Here is a 21783-nt window from a genome sequence, read left to right on the forward strand (position 1 = left end):
TGCGAAGGGAATCTGATGAACTTGATGAACGTATCTTTTCTTTTATGTATACTGAGAGCAAATGCACCAAGACAAATTCCTTGTGTGTCCAATCAGACTTGGCCAATAAAAAAAATCTGTTCTGTTCTGTTCTATTTACCTTTACCTTTACTATTGTCCCCAGGCCTTGTGTAGAATGGTCATCCTGGCCATCGCTCCCCCCCTTTTTTTTTTTAAAGAAAAGGACCCCAATTGAAATGTTTTCCATGTGCGCCGCAACTGGAGGCCATGGGACCATCCTGCCCTGGCACACAGGTCACTCCCTCTACACTCCGAAAGCCCACTAAAGGGTTACACCGCAGCCACTCCTACTTCCTAGAGAGGCTGGAGTAACCTTGGGGCTGGGGGATGGGTGGGCATAATATTCGGCAAGGCCTCTTCCTGCGCCCAACCACCCTGCCTTGTAGGAAACTATCAAAAGAACGAGAGGCAACAACCAACCCGCAGCCCATCTATGCCAGGGGAGTGCCTAGAGTGTGGGGGCAAAGCGCTAATGCCCAGGTGAGAATCACAGCTGTGTGCAAAATTGGGATGTCAAGGTTTTTGTGGAGTCCAGTCTCGCTCGCTTGTGGTCCTCCTCGCAGTTCTCTTGCATTCTTCTCCTTTGTGTGTTGCTTAGATACATTTTCAAATTTGTAATCTTATCGCGGGGCAGCTGAAGTTTCTCTCCCGGGGAACCTATTCTTTTCCATTTTCTCCTTGATTCCACGTTTTAAAAACCAACCAACCAACCCAGAATTTTCTTTCTTCCTGCTGCAATAAGCTGAGATGCCCGCCCTTTTAGAAAGCTTTAGCATTACCCCTCTTGTTGCAGCGATGGATTTTGGATGCTGTGTGCTGTCAGGTGGCAAGGCAAGGGCAGGCCACGAGTGTGAAGAGAATAGCAAGAGGAATTTGAAACGCTTTTGATAACTTCCTCTCCTTGCTTGACATCTTTAGTTTAATTTACTTTAGAATTGAGTTGGAAGGGATCTTGGAGGTCTTCAGACAAATGGTTGTCCAATCTCTTCTTAAAAACTTCTGAGTTGCAGTGGTGTAAGTTAAGCCTGCTTCTGAATTTGTTTCTAGCAAATTTTGGAAAAGCAGAGGCCTATAAGGTTACAACCAAATCAATCAGCATGAAAAAGAATTGACGGTGTATGCATAATGTTGTATTTATTTATGTTGTCGTGTTTGTGGAGTGTATATCGGAGGTGGTGACCCTTTGAGAGGTGTACGCAATGAAATTTCATTTTAACGTAGGGCGATTAGTGTACATTTAAAGTAACAATGAAGTTAGTCTAAGTCTATTATTAAGGTGTGCTGGAATTGAGGTACCTACAAATACCTCTGGGGGCCTCTGTGGCTCAGACTGCTAATGCAGTCTGTTATTAACAGCAGCTGCTTGCAATTACTGCAGGTTCTAGTCCCATCAGGCCCAAGGTTGACTCAGCCTTCCATCCTTTATAAAGTAGGTAAAATGAGGACCCAGATCGTTGGGGGCAATAAGTTGACTTTGTATATGAATATACAAATAGAATGAAGACTATTGTTAACATAGTGTAAGCCACCCTGAGTCTTCAGAGAAGGGCGGGATATAAATGCAAATAAAAAAAAATATGTTTTATTTTTATTTATTTTTTTATATAAAAAAGTTTTATTTTTACATTCATATCCAACAACTCATCCAATGTACAGTCATATAGAATTAGTCGGGCTTGCCCAGTCACCACCCCCTCCTTTTAACTCTCTTCCCTCTTCTACCTTCTTCTACTTTCCAGAGCTTCCTCCCCTTCTCTTATCTACATCCTCTCCTCCCTCCACCCTACACCTTCCTCCTCCCTCTTCTACCCCTCTTCCTTCCTCTTCTCCCTCTTCTCCCCCTCTTCTCCTCTTTTCTACCTCCTACTCTCTCTTCCTTTCTTTCTCCCTCCCCACCATTCTAAAATGGTAGCTGGGCAGACCCGACCCTACATTAATTATATTTATACATCTTCAATAATCCCTGTACATTAACATCACTCCATCCTCTACCCTCAACCCCCCAGTTCCCCTCCCCCTTACCCCCCACCTCCCGACTTCCCAGAACAAAATGCAGGGTATTAAAACTAACAATCATAATCCAAAATAAATCTTAAATTATAATCTCCTACAAATATGTTTTAATAATGCCTTTTAGGCCCTGATTTGTCTATTTTAGAAATGTTGCGATCCAATTTTTCTCCTATTAGAAACAATCCCAGTATGAAGTAAAATTGATTTTTTTGAAAATGTTAATGGTTTACTTCTAAAAATATCTTTAAAATCTTTGGTAGTTTAAAAAAATTTTTTTTTAAAAGGACCAAAATCTTGGTGGTATATCTTGAATCGAAGAGCTTAAACAGGAAGGATTATATCTGTTTCTCAGGATATTCAAATTGTTGGACTCAAAACAGACGAGACTCGGATTTAAAAGAGCTGTTCCTTTTGGATCTAACCTACTCTGCAGGGTTGTTTTGGAGAAGAGCAGCTGAGAAAGGACACAGTATTGGTTATCTTGAAATTCTGGAGGAATCAAGTGGATTAAAAAGATAACTTTTAAATATTTCAGGTTAACATTTTACATTCCTTGGTTCAATTTACTTGGAAACAAATCCCATTTAATTCGCTGTTGGGATTGTAGCTGCATAATTTACATCAGAAAGGTAGTTCTTTCCATAAGATTTTGCAGTCAAATAAACAAGAGAAAAAGAGAAGGAAAAAGAAAAAGGCATATAGTCCTCAATTTACAACCATTTATTTAGCGACCGTTCGAAGTACTGGAAAAAGTGACTTATGACCATTTTTCACACTTATGACTGTTGCAGCATCCCATGGGTCACATGATCAAAATTCAGATGCTTGGCAACTGACTCACATTTATGATGGTTACATTGTCCCAGGATCATGTGATCTCCTTTTGTGACCTTTCATGGGGAAGCCAGATTCCCTTAACAACTGTATTATTAACTTAACAATTGCAGTGATTCACTGAACAACTGTGGCAAGGACGGTCGTAAAATGGGGCAAAACTCACTCAGCAAAAGTTTTGTTTAGCAACAGAAATGTTGTGTGCAATTGTGGTCGTACGTTGAGGACTACCGTTAAAGCATAATGACATTTTAAGCCAGGCAGCCACGCCAATTTTTTTAAATAAATAAATAAACAAACAAACAACGATAATTCTGCTGGTTGAGGACAAAAAAAATCTAACATAATGTTGTAGAATACTATGTTGATCAGAAGCTGGTGAAATTATCTAAAAAAGTCTGCATGCCGTTGAATTTTCCTGAACTCTGAAAAATAGTGCCACAGTTCACTCAGCTCACGTGAGATGGGCAGCTAGATAAATTTGATTAATAAGTACTTAAAATATCTGGGGATGATCAGAGCTTTATTCCAACATTTTAAAGTACATTCTCTCTTTCAGAATCAGCTGTCCGTCTCTTTCAAGGAAGAAAATTGATGTCTGCTAATCAAGAAATGTTGCTGGTCCCTTCCTTGAGTAATTTCTTCTTCTTCTTCTTCTTCTTCTTTTGACTGAAATCTTCCAACGTTTGTAGGCCTCACCAGAAGATCCGTCTGGTTCCTCCTTTGTAATCATTTATCTTTATTTTAAAAGTCATCTTTCAAAGAAGAGGCTACAATTATTCCCGAGCTTATTTGGCTTGGAAATCCTCGTCATTGCAGTTTTGACGAGGATTTCCAGTTTTGACGTCAGCTTCAACCGGGACCTTTCCTTCGCTGTATGTGGATGTTGCCTTCTGTGAAACGTTAGCCGCAAAAATGGCTACCGAACTGAGGGCTGGAGGAGCCGCGTTTCTCTCCTTCCAGAATGTTCTGGGACACGGCATGAACCCTACAAGAAAGTCTGAGGAGGAAGCCCAAGTGCGGGCTCTGGATGCTGATGGGGAACAGATGGTCCCTCGGGTCATTCAGGTTGGGACCATAGGAGAATTTCTAGGATGGATGGCTCCCCAAGAGATGATCCAAGGATCAGAAGGAGGTTTGGCTCAACGCTGGGAGGCCCAGTGGCAGGAAGTCTTGAAGGCAGTCCAGCTTCTTCCTTCTGGGTTTGGGACTCCACACCAGTCAAAACCTTTTCCCTGGGACTCCTGCGAATCCTTCCCCAACACCAGCCAGTGGTCGAATGGAGAAAGCGTTCCTCAGTATTTGGTGGTCAACAACGGCGAGTTACCTCCTCGGATCCTTTATGGTCCAGAGGTTGAAGGAAACAGGCCAATGAAGGACGTACTTGTGGACCAAGAGGCTCTCTTGATCGAGCATCAGCGCCAACGTTTTAGGCAGTACAGTTACCAGGAGGTTGACGAACCTCAAGAAGTTTGCAAGAGACTCCGGGAATTTTGCTATCAATGGCTGAAGCCAGAGAAGCACTCCAAAGAGCAGATCCTGGAACTGGTGATCCTGGAGCAGTTCCTGGCCATCCTACCTCTAGAGATGCAGGGCTGGGTCAGGGACCGTTTTCCTCAGGCTTGTTCCCAGGCCGTGAGTCTCGCAGAAGAGTTCCTCAGGAGTCAGAAACAGGAGATTAAGGTAACACTGCTCTACAGTAGTGGGTTCCACGTACGCTTCGCTACCGGTTTGGAATTGTGAGCGCTTGCATGCGGGGCTTCTGCGCATGCGCAGAGCGTCCATGATGATGTCAAGGGAGGGTGGGCAGAGTCTCCCGCCGCCACTACCGGTTCGCCTGAACCGGGGTGAACCTGTAGAAACCCACCATTGCCGCTCTACAAATTTTGGGAAATTATCACCTGCCGAGATAAAATGTGTTCATTTCACATATTTTGATTAGATGACTTAGAAAGCAGGTGACAAAGGTTGCTAGTTGGCTAAGGTTTTCAAGATGTTTCATAATATAGATTTACACACAGGCGAGTATATTTGCCTACAAAGGACGGAGGTGCCTAATGATCATGATGCCTCGTAACTTCTCGACAAAGTAGAATAGAATAGAATAGAATAGAATTTTATTGGCCAAGTGTGATTGGACACACAAGGAATTTGTCTTGGTGCATATGCTCTCAGTGTACATAAAAGAAAAGATACCTTCATCAAGGTACAACATTTACAACACAATTGATGGTCAATATATCAATATAAATCATAAGGATTGCCAGCAACAAGTTATAGTCATACAGTCATAAATGGAAAGAGATTGGTGATGGGAACTATGAGAAGATTAATAGTAGTGCAGATTCAGTAAATAGTCTGACAGTGTTGATGGAATTATTTGTTTAGCAGAGTGATGGCCTTCGGGAAAAAACTGTTCTTGTGTCTAGTTGTTCTGGTGTGCAGTGCTCTATAGCGTCGTTTTGAGGGTAGGAGTTGAAACAGTTTATGTCCAGGATGCGAGGGATCTGCAAATATTTTCACGGCCCTCTTCTTGATTCGTGCAATATACAGGTCCTCAATGGAAGGCAGGTTGGTAGCAATTGTTTTTTCTGCAGTTCTAATGATCCTCTGAAGTCTGTGTTTTTCTTGTTGGGTTGCAGAACCGAACCAGACAGTTATAGAGGTGCAAATGACAGACTCAATAATTCCTCTGTAGAATTGGATCAGCAGCTCCTTGGGCAGTTTGAGCTTACTGAGTTGGCGCCGAAAGAACATTCTTTGTTGTCCTTTTTTAATGATGTTTTTGATGTTAGCTGTCCATTTGAGAACCATGAAAATGGTACCACGTGGAAGTGTATGAATTTATCTTCACTTTGAGAACAGCAAGGCAGATGACTATGAGAAACACGTGGAAGATTTGTTTAGGTCCTATAAAGCACTTGGTGCAAACATGTCACTGAAAATCGATTTCTTACACTCGCATTTAGACTATTTCAAGAGCCACGGTGGTGCAATGCTTAAAGTGCAGTACTGCAGGATACTTCTGCTGACTGCCAGCTGCCTGCAATTTGGGAATTCGATTCTCATCGGCTCAAGGTTGACTCGGCCCTCCATCCTTCCAAGGTCAATAAAATGAGGACATAGATTTTTGGGGGCAATAGGCTGACTGCGAACCGCTTAGAAAGGGCTGTAAAGCACTGTGAAGCAGTATAATAATAATAATAATAATAATAATAATAATAATAATAATAATAATAATAATAATAATAATAATAATATCAGAGTTGGAAGGGACCTTGGAGGTCTTCTAGTCCAACCCCCTGCCCAGGCAGGAAACCCTACACCATTTCAGACAAATGGCTATCCAACATTTTCTTAAAAATTTCCAGTGTTGGAGCATTTACAACTTCTGGAGGTAAATTGTTCCACTGATTAATTGTTCTAACTGTCAGTCAATTTCTCCTTAGTTCTAGGTTGCTTCTCTCCTTGATTAGTTTCCACCCATTGCTTCTTGTTCTACCCTCAGGTGCTTTGGAGAATAGTTTGACTCCCTCTTCTTTGTGGCAGCCCCTGAGATATTGGAACACTGCTATCATGTCTTCCCTAGTCCTTCTTTTCATTAAACTAGGCATACTGAGTTCCTGCCACCGTTCTTCATATGTTTTAGCCTCCTAATCCCCTAATCATCTTTGTTGCTCTTCTCTGCACTCTTTCTAGAGTCTCAACATCCTTTTTACATCGTGGCGACCAAAACTGAATGCAATATTCCAAGTGTGGCCTTACCAAGGCATTATAAAGTGGCACTAACACTTCACGTGATCTTGATTCTATCCCTCTGTTTATGCAGCCCAGAACTGTGTTGGCTTTTTTAGCAGCTGCTGCACACTGCTGGCTCATATCTAAATGGTTGTCCACTAGGACTCCAAGATCCCTCTCTCAGGTACTACTATTGAGCAAGGTACCACATATCCGGTATGTAAATCTAAGTGCTATTACTATTTCCCTTTGAACTGTGGGGCAGTGAGTGATGAGGATGGAGAGAAATTCCACCAGGATATCAAAGGCATGGAGAAAAGATACCAAGGGAAATGGTCCATGCGTGCCGATTATTGCTGGAATCTCCCCAGGAATGATCCTACTATAGTTCACAAGAGAAAAGTCAAAAAGCACAGTTTAGATACCGCATAAAGATGGAACCTTGCCGTTTAATCTGATGTTAGAGTATTGGTGGGTTTCACTTACCTTTGCTACCGGTTCGCTCGCGTGCGCGCCACTTCTGCACATGCACAGAGCATATTGGATGACATCCGGGCGGGTGGGCGGAGCCTCCCACCACCGCTGCTACTGATTCGCCCGAACCGGTAGCAAATCACCACTGTGTTAGAGCTTGACAGTTTAGAGTTAGAGCTTGACAGTTAGAGCTTGACAGTTAACTGATCAAGGAAAGAAGCAACTTAGAACTAAGGAGAAATTTCCTGACAGAACAATTAATAAGTGGAACGACTTGCCTGCAGAAGTTGTGAATGCTCCAACACTGGAAATTTTTAAGAAAATGTTGGATAACCATCTGACTGAGATGGTGTAGGGTTTCCTTCCTGGGCAGGGGGTTGGTCTAGAAGGCCTCCAAGGTCCCTTCCAACTCTGATGTTATGTTATGTTATGTTATGTTATGTTTGTTATGTTATGTTATGTTATGTTATGTTATGTTATGTTATGTTATGTTATGTTATGTTATGTTATGTTATGTTATGTTATGTTATGTTATGTTATGTTATGTTATGTTATGTTATGTTATGTTATGTTTGTTATGTTATGTTATGTTTTTCATGCAAAAAGCACGAAAATATTACAGGAAAAACCAATAAACGAATGGAAAGTTATGCTATTGGTAGCATTAAAAAGATCGATTGATAATGATTGGCGTGGCACCATTCTCATTGCTACATCGCAATTTGTAGAAAAGTTATGGAGCATAATCGCACATCCCCCCCCCTCGTAATTTGGAATTATTTTGATGCCATTTTGACCTGAAGCTGTAACTTTGAAACTGGAGCCAATTAATACTCAGGATTTAATTTTCCTTTATTAGAATAGAATAGAACAGAATTTTATTGGCCAAGTGTGATTGGACACACAAGGAATTTGTCTTGGTGCATATGCTCTCAGTGTACATAAAAGAAAAGATACGTTCATCAAGGTACAACATTTACAACACAATTGATGATCAATATAAATCATAAGGATTGCCAGCAACAAGTTATAGTCATACAGTCATAAGTGGAAAGAGATTGGTGATGGGAACTATGAAACGATTAATAGTAGTGCAGATTCAGTAAACAGTCTGACAGTGTTGAGGGAATTATTTGTTTAGCAGAGTGATGGCCTTCGGGAAAAAACTGTTCTTGTGTCTAGTTGTTCTGGTGTGCAGTGCTCTATAGCGTCGTTTTGAGGGTAGGAGTTGAAACAGTTTATGTCCAGGATGCGAGGGATCTGCAAATATTTTCACGGCCCTCTTCTTGATTCGTGCAGTATACAGGTCCTCAATGGAAGGCAAGTTGGTAGCAATTATTTTTTCTGCAGTTCTAATTATCCTCTGAAGTCTGTGTTTTTCTTGTTGGGTTGCAGAACCGAACCAGACAGTTATAGAGGTGCAAATGACAGACTCAATAATTCCTCTGTAGAATTGGATCAGCAGCTCCTTGGGCTGTGAGGACTATCTGCGCTTCCAAGAACATAATTTGAGGGGGGGAGGGGGAGGGGAAACGCAGGGGGGGGGGGAAAGTAGTTATGTGACCAGATTATTTAAGGAACAGGCCGCTGTGGAAGAATTCAAGGAATGTGTATTTCTATAAATCTTCTAACATAGAGTTCTTGGGCACAGTGAGAGCTTTAAGGACAGTGGAACAGTGACCCTTCTCCACAACCTTTTGGGCACCGGATCTGTGGAGAGAGGTTTTTCCGCGGAATGGAGGGGGGGCTGGTTTCATGTAGTGCCTGCCTCCCACGGATGGGGCTTTGCTTGTTTGCGCGGCCCAGTTGCTGGCATGCCGCGGCCCGGTGCTGGTCCACGGACCAGGAGTTGGGGACACTGCAATAGAGCAGTTGTGATTTTAGTTACCAAGCATTTAGCAAAAAAACCTCACCTCTTTATTAGCAAGGAAGTTGATCGGAAATTCGAATGAGCAGAAAATCATGGCTTGGCATTTGATTGGTACGTTTATTTATCTATTTATTTTTTTTAATCTTTGGGCTTCTTTGTAACCCATCCTGTGTTTGCACTTCCGTAATTCCTTGTGAAAAGGGATGCAGTGGCTCAGTGGCTAAGATGCTGTGCTTGTCGATCGAAAGGTCGGCAGTTCAGCGCTTCGAATCCCTAGTGCGGCCGCGTAACGGGGTGAGCTCCCTTTACTTCTCCCAGCTTCTGCCAACCTAGCAGTTCGAAAGCACGTAAAAAATGCAGGTAGAAAAAATAGGGACCACCTTTGGTGGGAAGGTAACAGCGTTCCGTACGCCTTTGGCATTGAGTCATGCTGGCCACATGACCACGGAGAACGTCTTCGGACAGCACTGGCTCTTCGGCTTTGAAACGGAGAGGAGCAGTGCCCCCTAGAGTCGGGAACCACCAGCACATATGTGCGAGGGGAACCTTTACCTTTACCTTAATTCCTTGTGGCTTGATCATAAATATACCCCAGTTTCTTGTTTTTAAGGGTCTTGCCCCCTGAAATGTTATTAACGTCGGTATGTCCTTGAGCAAAGGCGAGTGGGGGGGGGGGAGAAAACTCTTTTCAGACTTTTTTTTTTATTTATTTACATTTATATCCCGCCCTTCTCCGAAGACTCAGGGCGGCTTACAGTGTGTAAGGCAATAGTCTCATTCTATTTGTATATTTACAAAGTCAACTTATTGCCCCCCCAACAATCTGGGTCCTCATTTTACCTACCTTATAAAGGATGGAAGGCTGAGTCAACCTCAGGCCGGGCTTGAACCTGCAGTAATTGCAGGCTGCTGTGTTTTAATAACAGGCTTCTTACAGCCTGAGCCACACCACGGCCCTTGCGAGTTTCGCTTAATGTAACCTTGCGGTAAAGTACAGCCGGTCCTCAACTTACAACAGTTCATTTAGTGACCGTTCAAAGTTACAACGGCATTGGAAAAAGCGACAGAGGAGCGTTTTTCACTCTTATTTTTTTTTTATTTTTTTTTACATTTATATCCCGCCCTTCTCCGAAGACTCAGGGCGGCTTACAGTGTATAAGGCAATGACCATTGTGGCATCTCCATGGTCATGTGCTCAAAATTTGGACGTTGGGCAACTGACTCCTATTTACGACGGGGGTCATGCGATCCCCTTTTGCAGCCTTGTGATAAGCCAAGTCCATAGGGAAACCAGACTCGCTTAACAACCGAGTTACTAATTTAACAACTGCAGTGATTCAGGTAACAACCGTGGCAAGAAAGGTCGTAAAATGGCGCAAAACTCACTTAAGAAATCTCTCCCTTAGCGCCATAAATTTTGGGCTCAGTTGTGGTCGTACGTCGAGGACTACCTGTTGAATTACAAACAGTCCTTGACATAGAACCATTTCTTTAGCGACCGTTTGAAGTTACACGGCACCAAAAAAAGTGACTTATGACTAATTTTCACACCGTTGCAGCGTCCCCTTGGCAACAGGATCAAAATGGCTGCTGCGTCCCAGGAGGGGTGTCACATGATCCCCTTTCAAAGTCTATGAGGAAGTCAGATTCTCTTTTTAACAACTGTGTTACTCACTTAACAACAGCCGTGGTTCACTTAACAACCCTGGCAAGAAAAGTCCTAAAATGGGGCAACGCTCCCTTAACAAATTTCTCGTTTAGCAGCCTAAATTCTGGCTCATTTGTGGTTGTAAGTTGAGGACTGCCTGCAGTTTATCTGGGTGTGATTATTGTCCGGATTACCTCACTGAGCTGAAGTTCTGGTTTATGGGTGCTGCCTCTTCTGTATTCCAGTATTAATAGGGAAGGGACCTTATGGTCATCTAGTCCAACCCCCCCATCCAAGCAGGAGACCCTACTACACCATTTCTGACAGATGATAGTCCAGTCTCTACTTGAAAGCCTCAAGAGATGGAGGGGATAAATAAATAATAAAATAAATAAATAAATAAATAAAAGCAACTTGGAATTTAGGAGAAAATTCCCAGTAGTTAGAACAATTAATCAGTGGAGCAACTTGCCTCCAGAAGTTGTGAATGCTCCAATACTGGAAGTTTTTAAGAAGATGATGTTGGATAACCATTTGTCAGAAGCGGTGTAGGGTTTCCTGCCTAGGCAGGTGTTGTGACCCAGGCTCAAGTAGGTAGTAGGAAACTCAGTCAGCGTAAAAACAAACAAACTTTATTTGAACAGCTGAGAATTAACTCATTCTCAGCGTCGTCCAACTAAATTAAAGCAAATTCCTCCCAACACGAATTCCTCAGTCCTATTACCAACCTTGGTCCAATTAGGGAAACTGCTAAAGGCTTTTCTTGGCAAAAGTTCAGAAGACACCGATACAAAACAAATGCAACAAGACAAAGCTATCAATGTTGTTTTCCGGCAAAGAGCACAAACGCCATTGCTGGTCTTTTAAGCCTTATGGGAGAGGCCAATCATCTCTTGGCCCTACTCCCGAGTTGTCCTCTTTTCTTGAACTGCTCTTGCCTTCTGGCAGCTCTTCTCATGCGTGCATTAGGAACAGGCTCCTCCTGTTCCTCTGCCTCACTACTATCAGTCTCTGGAAGCTCTGGAGTCCGCATCTCACTTCCTGATGGCCCTGGCCTCACCTCAGCCTCTGACGCAAAGCCCTCATCCAGGCCTTCCCCAGCCTCCAGGACGGGCCCATGTTCTTCCTCAACCTCACCACTGTCTGACTCCGTTGCCAGCTCCGCAGGCTGCTGGCGGACCATAACAGTAGGGGGTTGGACTATTTATTATTTATTTATTTATTATTCAAATTTATATACCGCCCTATCTCCCAAAGGACTCAGGGCGGTTCACAGGCATATAAAACATCAATATACAAATTAAAATAATCCTTAAAAAACTTATTCTAACGCCCAAATTATTAAAAATAGAAATATAAATATAAAATATAAATATTAAAATCAAATTTAAAACCCCTCTAAATTTAAAATCTAAGCCAGTCCTGCACAGATGAATAAATGTGTCTTGAGCTCGCGACGGAAGGTTCGAAGGTCAGGAAGTTGACGGAGTCCTGGGGAGTTCGCTCCAGAGGGTGGGAGCCCCACAGAGAAGGCCCTTCCTGGGCGTCGCCAAACCACACTGCCTAGCTGACGGCACCCTGAGGAGTCCCTCTCTGTGAGAGCGCACGGGTCGGTGAGAGGTATCTGGTCGCAGTAGGCGGTCCCGTAGATAACCCGGCCCTATGCCATGGAGCGCTTTAAAGGTGGTCACCAAAACCTTGAAGCGCACCCGGAAGGCCACAGGTAGCCAGTGCAGCCTGCGCAGGATGGGTGTTATGCGGGAGCCACGAGGGGCTCCCTCTATCACCCGCGCAGCCGCATTCTGGACTAACTGCAGCCTCCGGATGCCCTTCAAGGGAAGCCCCATGTAGAGAGCGTTGCAGTAATCCAGGCGAGACGTCACAAGAGCGTGAGTGACCGTGCATAGGGCCTCCCGGTCCAGAAAGGGGCGCAACTGGCGCACCAGGCGAACCTGGTAGAACGCTCTCCTGGAGACAGCCGTCAAATGATCTTCTAGAGACAGCCGTTCATCCAGGAGGACGCCTAAGTTGCGCACCCTCTCCATCGGGGCCAATGACTCGCCACTGATGGTCAGCCGCGGATTTAGCTGACTGTACCGGGATGCCGGCATCCACAGCCACTCTGTCTTGGCGGGATTGAGCTTGAGCCTGTTTCTCCCCATCCAGACCCGTACGGCCTCCAGACACCAGGACAGCACTTCGATAGCTTCGTTGGGGTGGTCCGGTGTGGAAAAGTACAGCTGGGTGTCATCCGCGTACAGCTGGTACCTCACACCGAACCCACTGATGATCTCACCCAGCGGCTTCATGTAGATGTTGAACAGAAGGGGCGAGAGGATCGATCCCTGCGGCACCCCACAAGTGAGGCGCCTCGGGGCCGACCTCTGCCCCCCCGTCAACACCGTCTGCGACCGGTCGGAGAGATAGGAGGAGAACCACCGATAAACGGTGCCTCCCACTCCCAGTCCCTCCAACCGGCGCAGCAGGATACCATGGACTAGAAGACCTCCAAGGTCCCTTCCAACTCTGTTATTCTATTCTATTCTGTTTTAGGTGCTGGAACCGTGCGCAGCAGTGGTGATGGTCTCCCCGGATGCTGAAGGATCCCTGGCAGCTTCTGGATCTAACGGCCTCCTTTGTGGAGAAGTTGAACTGAAAGACGGTCAGGATCCCAACTCAGTGGGTAGGTACTCATGGTAGTAAGGGCAGGAGGGAGCGTTAGATGTTGATTGGGTGCTGGAAGTGTACGATCAGTATTTATCCGTATTGAATACAGGCAGTCCTCGACTTAAAACAGTTCATTTAGTGACCAAAGTTACAATAGCGGTGAAAGAAGTTACTTATGATTTTCACACTTATGACCGTTGCAGCATCCCCATGGTCACGTGATCATGGTCACAACTGACTCACATTTATGACGGTTGCATTTTCCCTGGGGTCATGTGAACCCCTTTTACGATCTTCTGAAAGGCAAAAGTCATTGGGGAAGCCAGGTTCACTTAAATTTACTAATTTAATCACTGCAGAGATTCACTTAACAACGGTGGCAAGAAAGGTTGTTAAAGGGGGCAAACAAAACTCACTTAACAAATTTTTCACTTAACAACATAAATTTTGGGCTTAATTGTGGTCGTAACTTGAGGACTACCTGTACGATTAATATTTATTATTATTATTATTATTTATTCAATTTTTATACCGCCTTTCTCCCGAAGGACTCAGGGCGGTGTACAGCCAAGATAAAAACAAACAGTACAAAATATACAATTTAAAATACTAATTAAAAAACTTATTATAAAAATGGCCATATATAACTAAAAACCCCATTAAAATTAATAATAAATTTAAAACCAATAAAAATAAAATTTAGATAAAATTTAGGCCAGCCCCGCGCGAATAAATAGATGAGTTTTCAATTCGCGGCGGAAGGTCCGAAGGTCAGGTATTTGGCGTAAACCCGGGGGAAGTTCGTTCCATTTACCTGTATTGAATACAGTTAGTCCTCGAGTTATGACAATTCATTTAGCGACTGGTTACAATAGCGCTGAAAAAAGTGACTTATGACCGTTTTTCACACTTACGACTGTTGCATCCCCATGATCACGTAATCTACAGCCAGACGCTTGGCAACCGATTTCTATTTATGACGGCTGCCGTGTCCCTTTTGCAACGTTCTGCCCGGCAGAGTCAATGGGGAAGCCAATGCACGTAACAACTCTGTTGTTAACTTCTCAACGGCAGTGATTCACTTAACAACTGTGGCAAGAATGGGGCAAAACTCACTGAACAACTGCCTCGCTTCGCAGCGGAAATTTTGGGCTCTTGTGGTCGTAAGTGAGGGCTACCTGTAGGTCTGGAGAGGTCCGTTGTAAGTTTGGACAGTCACTTAAGTGATCTGTCGTTAAACGAAGACTACCTGTACCCAGAGATTGACCTGTTGGGAGAGGGAGAAGATAGGCGGGGAAGTTGAGAGGGCAAACAGCTGATACGTCAGCCATCATCAGCTACATCAGGGGTATCGAATCAATTTCATTGAGGGCCGCATCAGGGCTGTGGTTGGTCTTGGGGCGTGGGGGGGCGACTGGTTGAGTGTGGCTGACTGGGTGGGCGTGGCCAGCTTGATGCTACTCACTGGGCGTGGCTGACTGGGTGGGCGTGGTCAGCTTGATGCTACTCACTGGGCGTGGCTGACTGGGTGGGCGTGGCCAGCTTGATGCTACTCACTGGGCGTGGCTGACTGGGTGGGCGTGGCCAGCTTGATGCTACTCACTGGGCGTGGCTGGGTGGGCGTGGCCAGCTTGATGCTACTCACTGGGCGTGGCTGGGTGGGTGGGTGTGGCCAGCTTGACTCCATTCCCCAAACTTCTGGCATGTTTCCTATTCGCATTGGGTAGTCTGGGATGAAGCACGTGAGCCAGTCCCTTACATTTTCCAGAATGGTCCTGCAGGCCGGATCCAACCACATCATCGCAGGCCACAGGCCTTGTGTTTGAAGCCCCTGGGCTTCATCAATAGTAATAGCAATATTTAGACTTACATACTGCTCCACAGTGCTGTTATGGCCCTTTCTAAGCAGTTTACAGAGTTAGCCTATTGCCCCCAACAATTTGCGTCCTCATTTTACCAACCTCGGAAGGATGGAAGGCTGAGTCAACCTTGAGCCTGGTGAGATTCGAACTGCCATTAGGCAACAGGAGCACAGCATTCTAACCACTGCGCCACCATGGCTCTGTATCTGTCTTTCCAAAGAAGAGTCAGGGTTGGGTTTCCTTTAGGAGTAAGCTCGTAGTAATAATAAGCTAGTAATAGCTGAATCTAGGCTGTCTTCTTTGGAAACTGGGTGCTGGAAAGGATAGAGCAGGAGTAAAATGCTTCCGGTTCAGACCAGATCGCGCGATCCGGTAGCAATCTTGGCTGGTAGTTTGGCGAACCGGTAGCAATCGCGGTGCGAGGTTCCGCCAACCCGCCCGGCTGTCATTACTTCCTGGTTTTAACTAGGAAGTAATGTGTTTTGTACCCTCTGCGCATGCGCAGAGAGCGCGTGCACGCGTGTGAGGCACACGTGCGCACAAGCGAAGCAATCGTGCGTGCACAGCGTGCGCACTTCCGAACCAGTAAGGAAGGTAAATAGATTTCACCCCTCCGATAGGGTGAAGTACCAGCATCCAATTCCAGCTGTTGTTTCTTGGTCTTGGTCTAGAGCTAAGGTGCCAAATTCAAGGCCCGCAGCTGGACCCATCCCATGGAGTGCTTAGATTCGGCCCATGGGGTGCCTCTCGAAATAACAAAGGACTGGCCCGTGGTGCCTCTGCTAGGAAAAATGGGGCACGAGGGGCCACGGGAGGTCCCCCGTGCGCCCTGTTTTCAGCCTTGATGGGTTTCTGCAGCATCCTGCTGGCCAAAACGGGGCTCAGGGGTTTGTTTTGGCCACCAAAACAGTGGTGTGTCAAGCTTCCAGAAAAACCTCTTCTGCATAAAAAAAACTCAGAAGCCATTGTCTTTCAAAGTTCTTTACTAGCATGAGGAAACTGGCACACGATGAGTGAAATTCCAAAACTGAATTTCCGTATTCTTTTCCCAGTTATACAAACCCCAAGAGTCCCACTCCCCTGACCCCTTTGCTGGTCACATGGTCCCACGTTCTCCCAGTTCATTCGAATATCTTCTCGCCACTCTTCCTGCAGATGTGAACACCATCCGACCTTGACCGCTTGAAGAATGTTACCATACCCCTCAACCCCCCTTCTTCCCCTCAGGGGAAAAATGTGGCAGCGTCTGGAACCCTAAAGTCTAGTATGGTTTCCAGACCTGACATGGTGTTTTGGCCACCAAAACCACTCAGGCTTGTTTTGGCCACCAGGATGCTGCAGGAGGCCATCCGTCCCATTTCCCTCCCTCCCCCCGGCCAGCCCATGGAGGGCTGGAGGTCAACTACAATGCTGATCCAACCCTCAAAAAAATCCAGTTTGACACCCCTGGTCTAGAGGAAGCTCAACATCTAGATGTTTATGCTGTTTCAACAGGTGATCCCGCCATGAGCAGAAATCTCCTGGGGGTCTCTCAGCCAGGGGGTCCTGAGCTTCCCGTGTTGTTTGGATCCTTAATGGCGCTACCGGGATCCCTCGAGAACAGGGATGGGCTGGGGCAGAAGAACCCAACGGAGCCGATCCAGAAAGGGGAAGGCGCGAGGCTGTGCAGCGAAGGGGTCTATGAGACAGTGGTCCGTTTGGAGGAACACGGACACTGGTGCCTCGAATGCGGCGAAAGCTTTCAAGACGCCTCGCAGCTTCAGAATCACCAGAATTCCCATTCGGGCCGGAAGCGTCCAGAATGTCCAGAATGCGGGAAAAGTTTCCGGGATCTTTCGCACGTTCTCCGGCATCAAACCGTCCACACGGGAGAGAAACCCTACGCCTGCTTCAAATGTGGACAGAGTTTCACCCAAAAACCAGCACTTAACCGGCATCTGAGAAAACATTTGGAAAGCCAGAGTGACTCAGGTACGAGGGAGGCTCCCCTGCCGTTATCTCGAAGGCTATATAGCGGGGGGGGGGGGGTCAAACTCAGATCTGGCCCACGGGGCCACTGTGGAAACAGCGAAGGACTGGCCCGCGGTGCCTCTGCCAGCAAAAATGGAACTTGGGAGGGCCACTGGCGGCCCTTCCAAGCTCCGTTTTCGCTGGTAGAGGGTTGCAGGAGGCCGTCGCAGCTGAAAACGGAGCTTGGGAGCCCGTTTTCACTGACAGAGTGCTCGGGCCACCAGAGGTGCCCCCGACACGAGTGACATCGAGCTGGCCGCCCCCATCCTGACCACACACCTCGTCAGCTCCCCAAGGTCAAACACAGCCCTGATGCGGCCCTCAATGAAATCGAGTTTGACACCCCTGCTGTATAGGGCAGGGGGTCTCTAACCTTGGCAACTTTAAGACTTGTGGACTTCAACTCCCAGAATTCTCCAGCCAGCATAGCATAGCTGGCTGGAGAATTCTGGGAGTTGAAGTCCACAAGTCTTAAAGCTGCCGAGTTTGAAGACTTCTAGTGTAGGGGTCTCCAACCTTAGTAACTTTAAGGTTTGTGGACTTCAACTCCCAGAGTTCCTCAGCCAGCAAAGCAAAGCTGGCTGAGGAACTCTGGGAATTGAAGTCCACAAGCCTTAAAGTTACTAAGGTTGGAGACCCCAACTCTAGTGTAAATCAAGGTTTGCAAAGATTCGTGTTAGGGGTCAGTTGAGCCCCACCCACCCACATTTCCAGAAAGGGAAGCTGATGGCATCCTTTGGCCAAAACATGATGATCCTACCTGACCAGGTGAGACTTCGGGCTCTGTCTTGAACCAGTTTCTTTTCACTTAATGTGTTACATTCCCCCCCCCCGTCCCCAAATACTGGAATTACTCCTGCTGATCAGGAATCTAATAATTCTAACCGCCTTGAGGCAAGTTACTACGTGCAGTTGGCACTGTGAGATCCACAAGTCATAAAGGGGCCATCGTTCGTAAGGAATTCTGGGAGTTGAAGTCTACAAGTCTTAAAGTTGCCACGGTTGGAGACCCCTGGTATAGGGAATATTGGAGGGTGGCTGAATTGACTACAGAAAGTCCTCAACTTAAGACCACGATTGAGCCTGAAATTTCTGTTGCTAAGCAAGACAGTTGTGAAATGAGTGGCCAAGGTTGAGACACCCTGATCCAAGCTACACAAACAGAATATCGAAAGCCCGAACAGTGTTTTTCAGCTTTCCTTCCTCCTGCATCAAAGAGAATCAAGATGGGGCAATCTTGAGTTTCTTTCACATGCTGTAGAGGTAGTCCTCGACTTACAGCAGTTCGTTTAGTGACCGTTCAAAGTCACAACGGCACTTATGACTGTTTTTTCACACTTTCGACCGTTGCAGCTTCCCCATGGCCACATGATCAAAATTCAGACGGTTGGCAACTGACTCATATTTAGGACGGTTGCAGGGTCCCGGGGTCATGTGATCCCCTTTTGTGACCTCCTGACAAGCAAAGCCAATGAGGAAACCAGATTCCCTTAACAACAGGTAGTCCTCGATTTAGAACAGCTCATTTAATGGCCGTTCAAAGTTACAAGAATGAAAAAAGTCAGATTCCCTTAACAACCGTGTTACTAACTTAACAGATGCAATGATTCGCTTAACAACGGTGGCAAGAAAAGTCGTAAAATGGGGGAAACTCGCTTAACAAATCTTTCACTTAGCAGCATAAATTTCAGGCTCAATTGTGGTTGTTACTCAAGGACTACCTGTTTTATTTGTTTGTTTTTGTTTTGTTTTATTTACATTTATATCCCGCCCTTCTCCGAAGACTCAGGGCGGCTTACAGTGTGTAAGGCAATAGTCTCATTCTATTTGTATATTTTATACAAAGTCAACTTTTATTGCCTCCCCCCAACAATCTGGGTCCTCATTTTACCTACCTTATAAAGGATGGAAGGCTGAGTCAACCTTGGGCCGGGCTTGAACCTGCAGTAATTGCAGGCTCTGTGTTCTAATAACAGGCTCTGATTCCCTTGACAAATGTGGCAAGAAAAGTCGTAAAATGGGGCAAAACTCACTTAAGAAATTTCTCACTTAACAAACATGCATTTTGGGTTCAATTGTGGTCGTAAGTTGAGGACTACCTGTATGTAGTTACCAGGACCAAGCTCATTTTTGCTAACAATTGCCAAATATATTCTCCAAGTTCATCTATGCCAGTGGTTCTCAACCTTTATAGTGCTGCGACCCCTTTAATACAATTCTCCACGATGTGGCGACCCCCAACCGTAAAATTATTTTCGTTTTGAATTTATCACGCCTGAAGCCGTATTGGCTAGCGATCTGAACTGCTTGCGATTGCCTTGAGGACGGAGGCATTAAAGCGGAGACTCCTCCCCTATTAAGTTTATCGCGCCAGAAGCCAGATGAGGCTAGCGATTGGGAGCGATTGCAGCTGGCTTGAGAGGGAGACATCAGAGCAAAGATTTCTCTCTTTTTTAATTCATCGCGCCTGAAGCCGAATTCGGCTAGCGATTTGAAGAGCCTGCAGCTGGCTTGTGGAGTCAACCATTGGAGCGCGATTCTTCGACTCGCAAGTATATTTCCCATATTTCCGATGGTCTTAGGCGACCCCTGGCAAATCGTCATTCGACCCCCCAACGGGGTCCCGACCCACAGGTTGAGAACCGCTGATCTATGCCCTCTTCTATACTGAATGCCGCTGGGTACAATTTTGGGCGGTAATTCTGACTGAGCAGCAATGACGATTTTGTCACACTGCCATCATCTGGCAGTGTGGCAGACTGGTAGTAAAAAAAAAAACTAACAGTTTAGGCAAAACAGTAGTTAGCTACCAGTTCGGTCAAACGGGTAGTTTAAAAAAAGCTACGATCTGACAATTAGCTGTGCCGCGCGGTTTAGCTTTGCTAGAAAGCAGGATTTCCTGCTTTCTAGCAAAGCTAAACCGCGCGGCACAGCTGATCCCCCCCCCACTCGCTGTTCTACTTACCTTCCCAAATCTGCTTTTGGTGCTCGCACATTCGTGACTAGCGAACCGGTAGCAGATTTCACCACTGGTCAGAACCTGCTGGATTTCACACCTGGTAGGAACTCACATAAAACATCCACAGTAATACAACGACACAATAAAGGCACACTACTCAAACAGAACTACAAGCATTAAAAATAGGGACTAGAGATGGCTTCATAACATTAAGAGAAGGTTCTACAGAATAACTTCATTTTTAAAAGCTTCCAAAACGTTATGGAAGGGTAGCCCTTCCATAGTAATTATTTGTTAATTATTACACACCGATCCTCTCTACCTACCCTTGCTGTGAAGATTAAGGTTCCTCTTCCCTCCTTCTCACACACAAACACACCTAAATAGTGTGAGAGAAATCAGACATAATGAGGATCACAGCAATAAAAAAAATATCTCAGTTCTGTGAGGTAATTCTTGCAGATTTATGTATTTATTTATTAAACGGTTATGTCGCCCATCCCCCCTACAAGGTGTCCCTGGGCGGCTTACAGTTTATAATTATTTTTTTATTATTATTATTTTTCCTCAGAGTTGAACTGCACACAAGTTAAAATCCAACTATCGAAATCTTGGCCTACAATAAACTTACTATTATTTTACTTGTGCCAATGCCCAGAGCTGCAACATCAGTATCAAATCTAAAGACTGTCAAAAGTTTCATAACATTGCATAAAAATGGAAATTGCGAGGATCTAAAAATTTATCTCGGCCAACGTTTTGCTGGAACCTTATCATATTTTCCTAAATGGTTCCCCTTATCCGGTTGGTTGCCTGTTAATCAAAATACTAAAATTTGTTGTCAGTCTATGGATACATATATATGTAGGTCTTTGGTTATTCGGGTTTTCTCCCGCGTAAAATTGGAAGTGTCTTGGCGACGTTTCGACGAAGTCTCATTCGTCATCTTCAGGCTTCAGCTTCGTGCTTCTGGGAGCAATGTGTTGTGTCTTGCCCGCCCTCAGAGCAGCCGGGGCCTTCTTACCTGCTCCCGAACACTGAGGAATGTATGCCTCCCGGCCCAAGTCCTGGCTCCATGCCCACACAAACTGCAGAAGAAGGAGCATCTCCCTGCCCCAGCCCTGACTCCATGCCCAGGCAAACGGAGCAGCTAGACCCCTCCCCCTCCTCCACAGCAGGTGAGCCTGAGGAGGGTTTATTACCAACAGCTGATTGGAGTGACCCTCGCATCAGAAGATTGGAGAGGCGGAGGCTGCAGAGGGAAGGGAGGGGCAGGCCTTAATGAGTGCTGAGTCATGGAGCCACACCCCATGGCCTATATAAAGGATCTACTTTCTGGCAGTCTCTGAGTCAGGCAAAAGTCGAACTTATCTTGCTGAAGTCACTTACTGGTCTCCTGCCTGCTCTGAGGACTTTGTTAGGACTTTGGGCAGAGCTGCAGAGGCAAGCCTGATTCGGATTTCCCTGACCCAGCCGTCAGCGGAGGAGTGGGACACGACACAATGTGTGATTGCAGCTGTTTCTTCCTTTCTTCCTGCTGCAATCACACATTGCTCCCAGAAGCACGAAGCTGAAGCCTGAAGATGACGAATGAGACTTCGTCGAAACGTCGCCAAGACACTTCCAATTTTACACGGGAGAAAACCCG

At 45.6% G+C, this 21783-nt stretch overlaps 1 protein-coding gene across 2 annotated transcripts in view; it reads left to right on the top strand.

The window, feature by feature from the left end:
• Positions 1-391: 391 nt before the first annotated feature.
• LOC131192700 (zinc finger and SCAN domain-containing protein 12-like) overlaps positions 392-21783 on the top strand; it is a 28437-nt gene continuing 7045 nt past the window's right edge. For both annotated transcript variants that reach the window (XM_058172114.1, XM_058172116.1), the window contains exons 1-4: positions 392-540; positions 3467-4590; positions 13191-13320; positions 16661-17137. In XM_058172114.1, the coding sequence (XP_058028097.1) occupies positions 3823-4590; positions 13191-13320; positions 16661-17137 (1375 nt within the window). In that variant the 5' untranslated portion in view covers positions 392-540; positions 3467-3822. The remainder of the gene's footprint in view (positions 541-3466; positions 4591-13190; positions 13321-16660; positions 17138-21783) is intronic.

Source organism: Ahaetulla prasina, chromosome 2 (assembly GCF_028640845.1).
Source record: "Ahaetulla prasina isolate Xishuangbanna chromosome 2, ASM2864084v1, whole genome shotgun sequence".
In the NCBI taxonomy this organism is placed as follows: domain Eukaryota; kingdom Metazoa; phylum Chordata; class Lepidosauria; order Squamata; family Colubridae; genus Ahaetulla; species Ahaetulla prasina.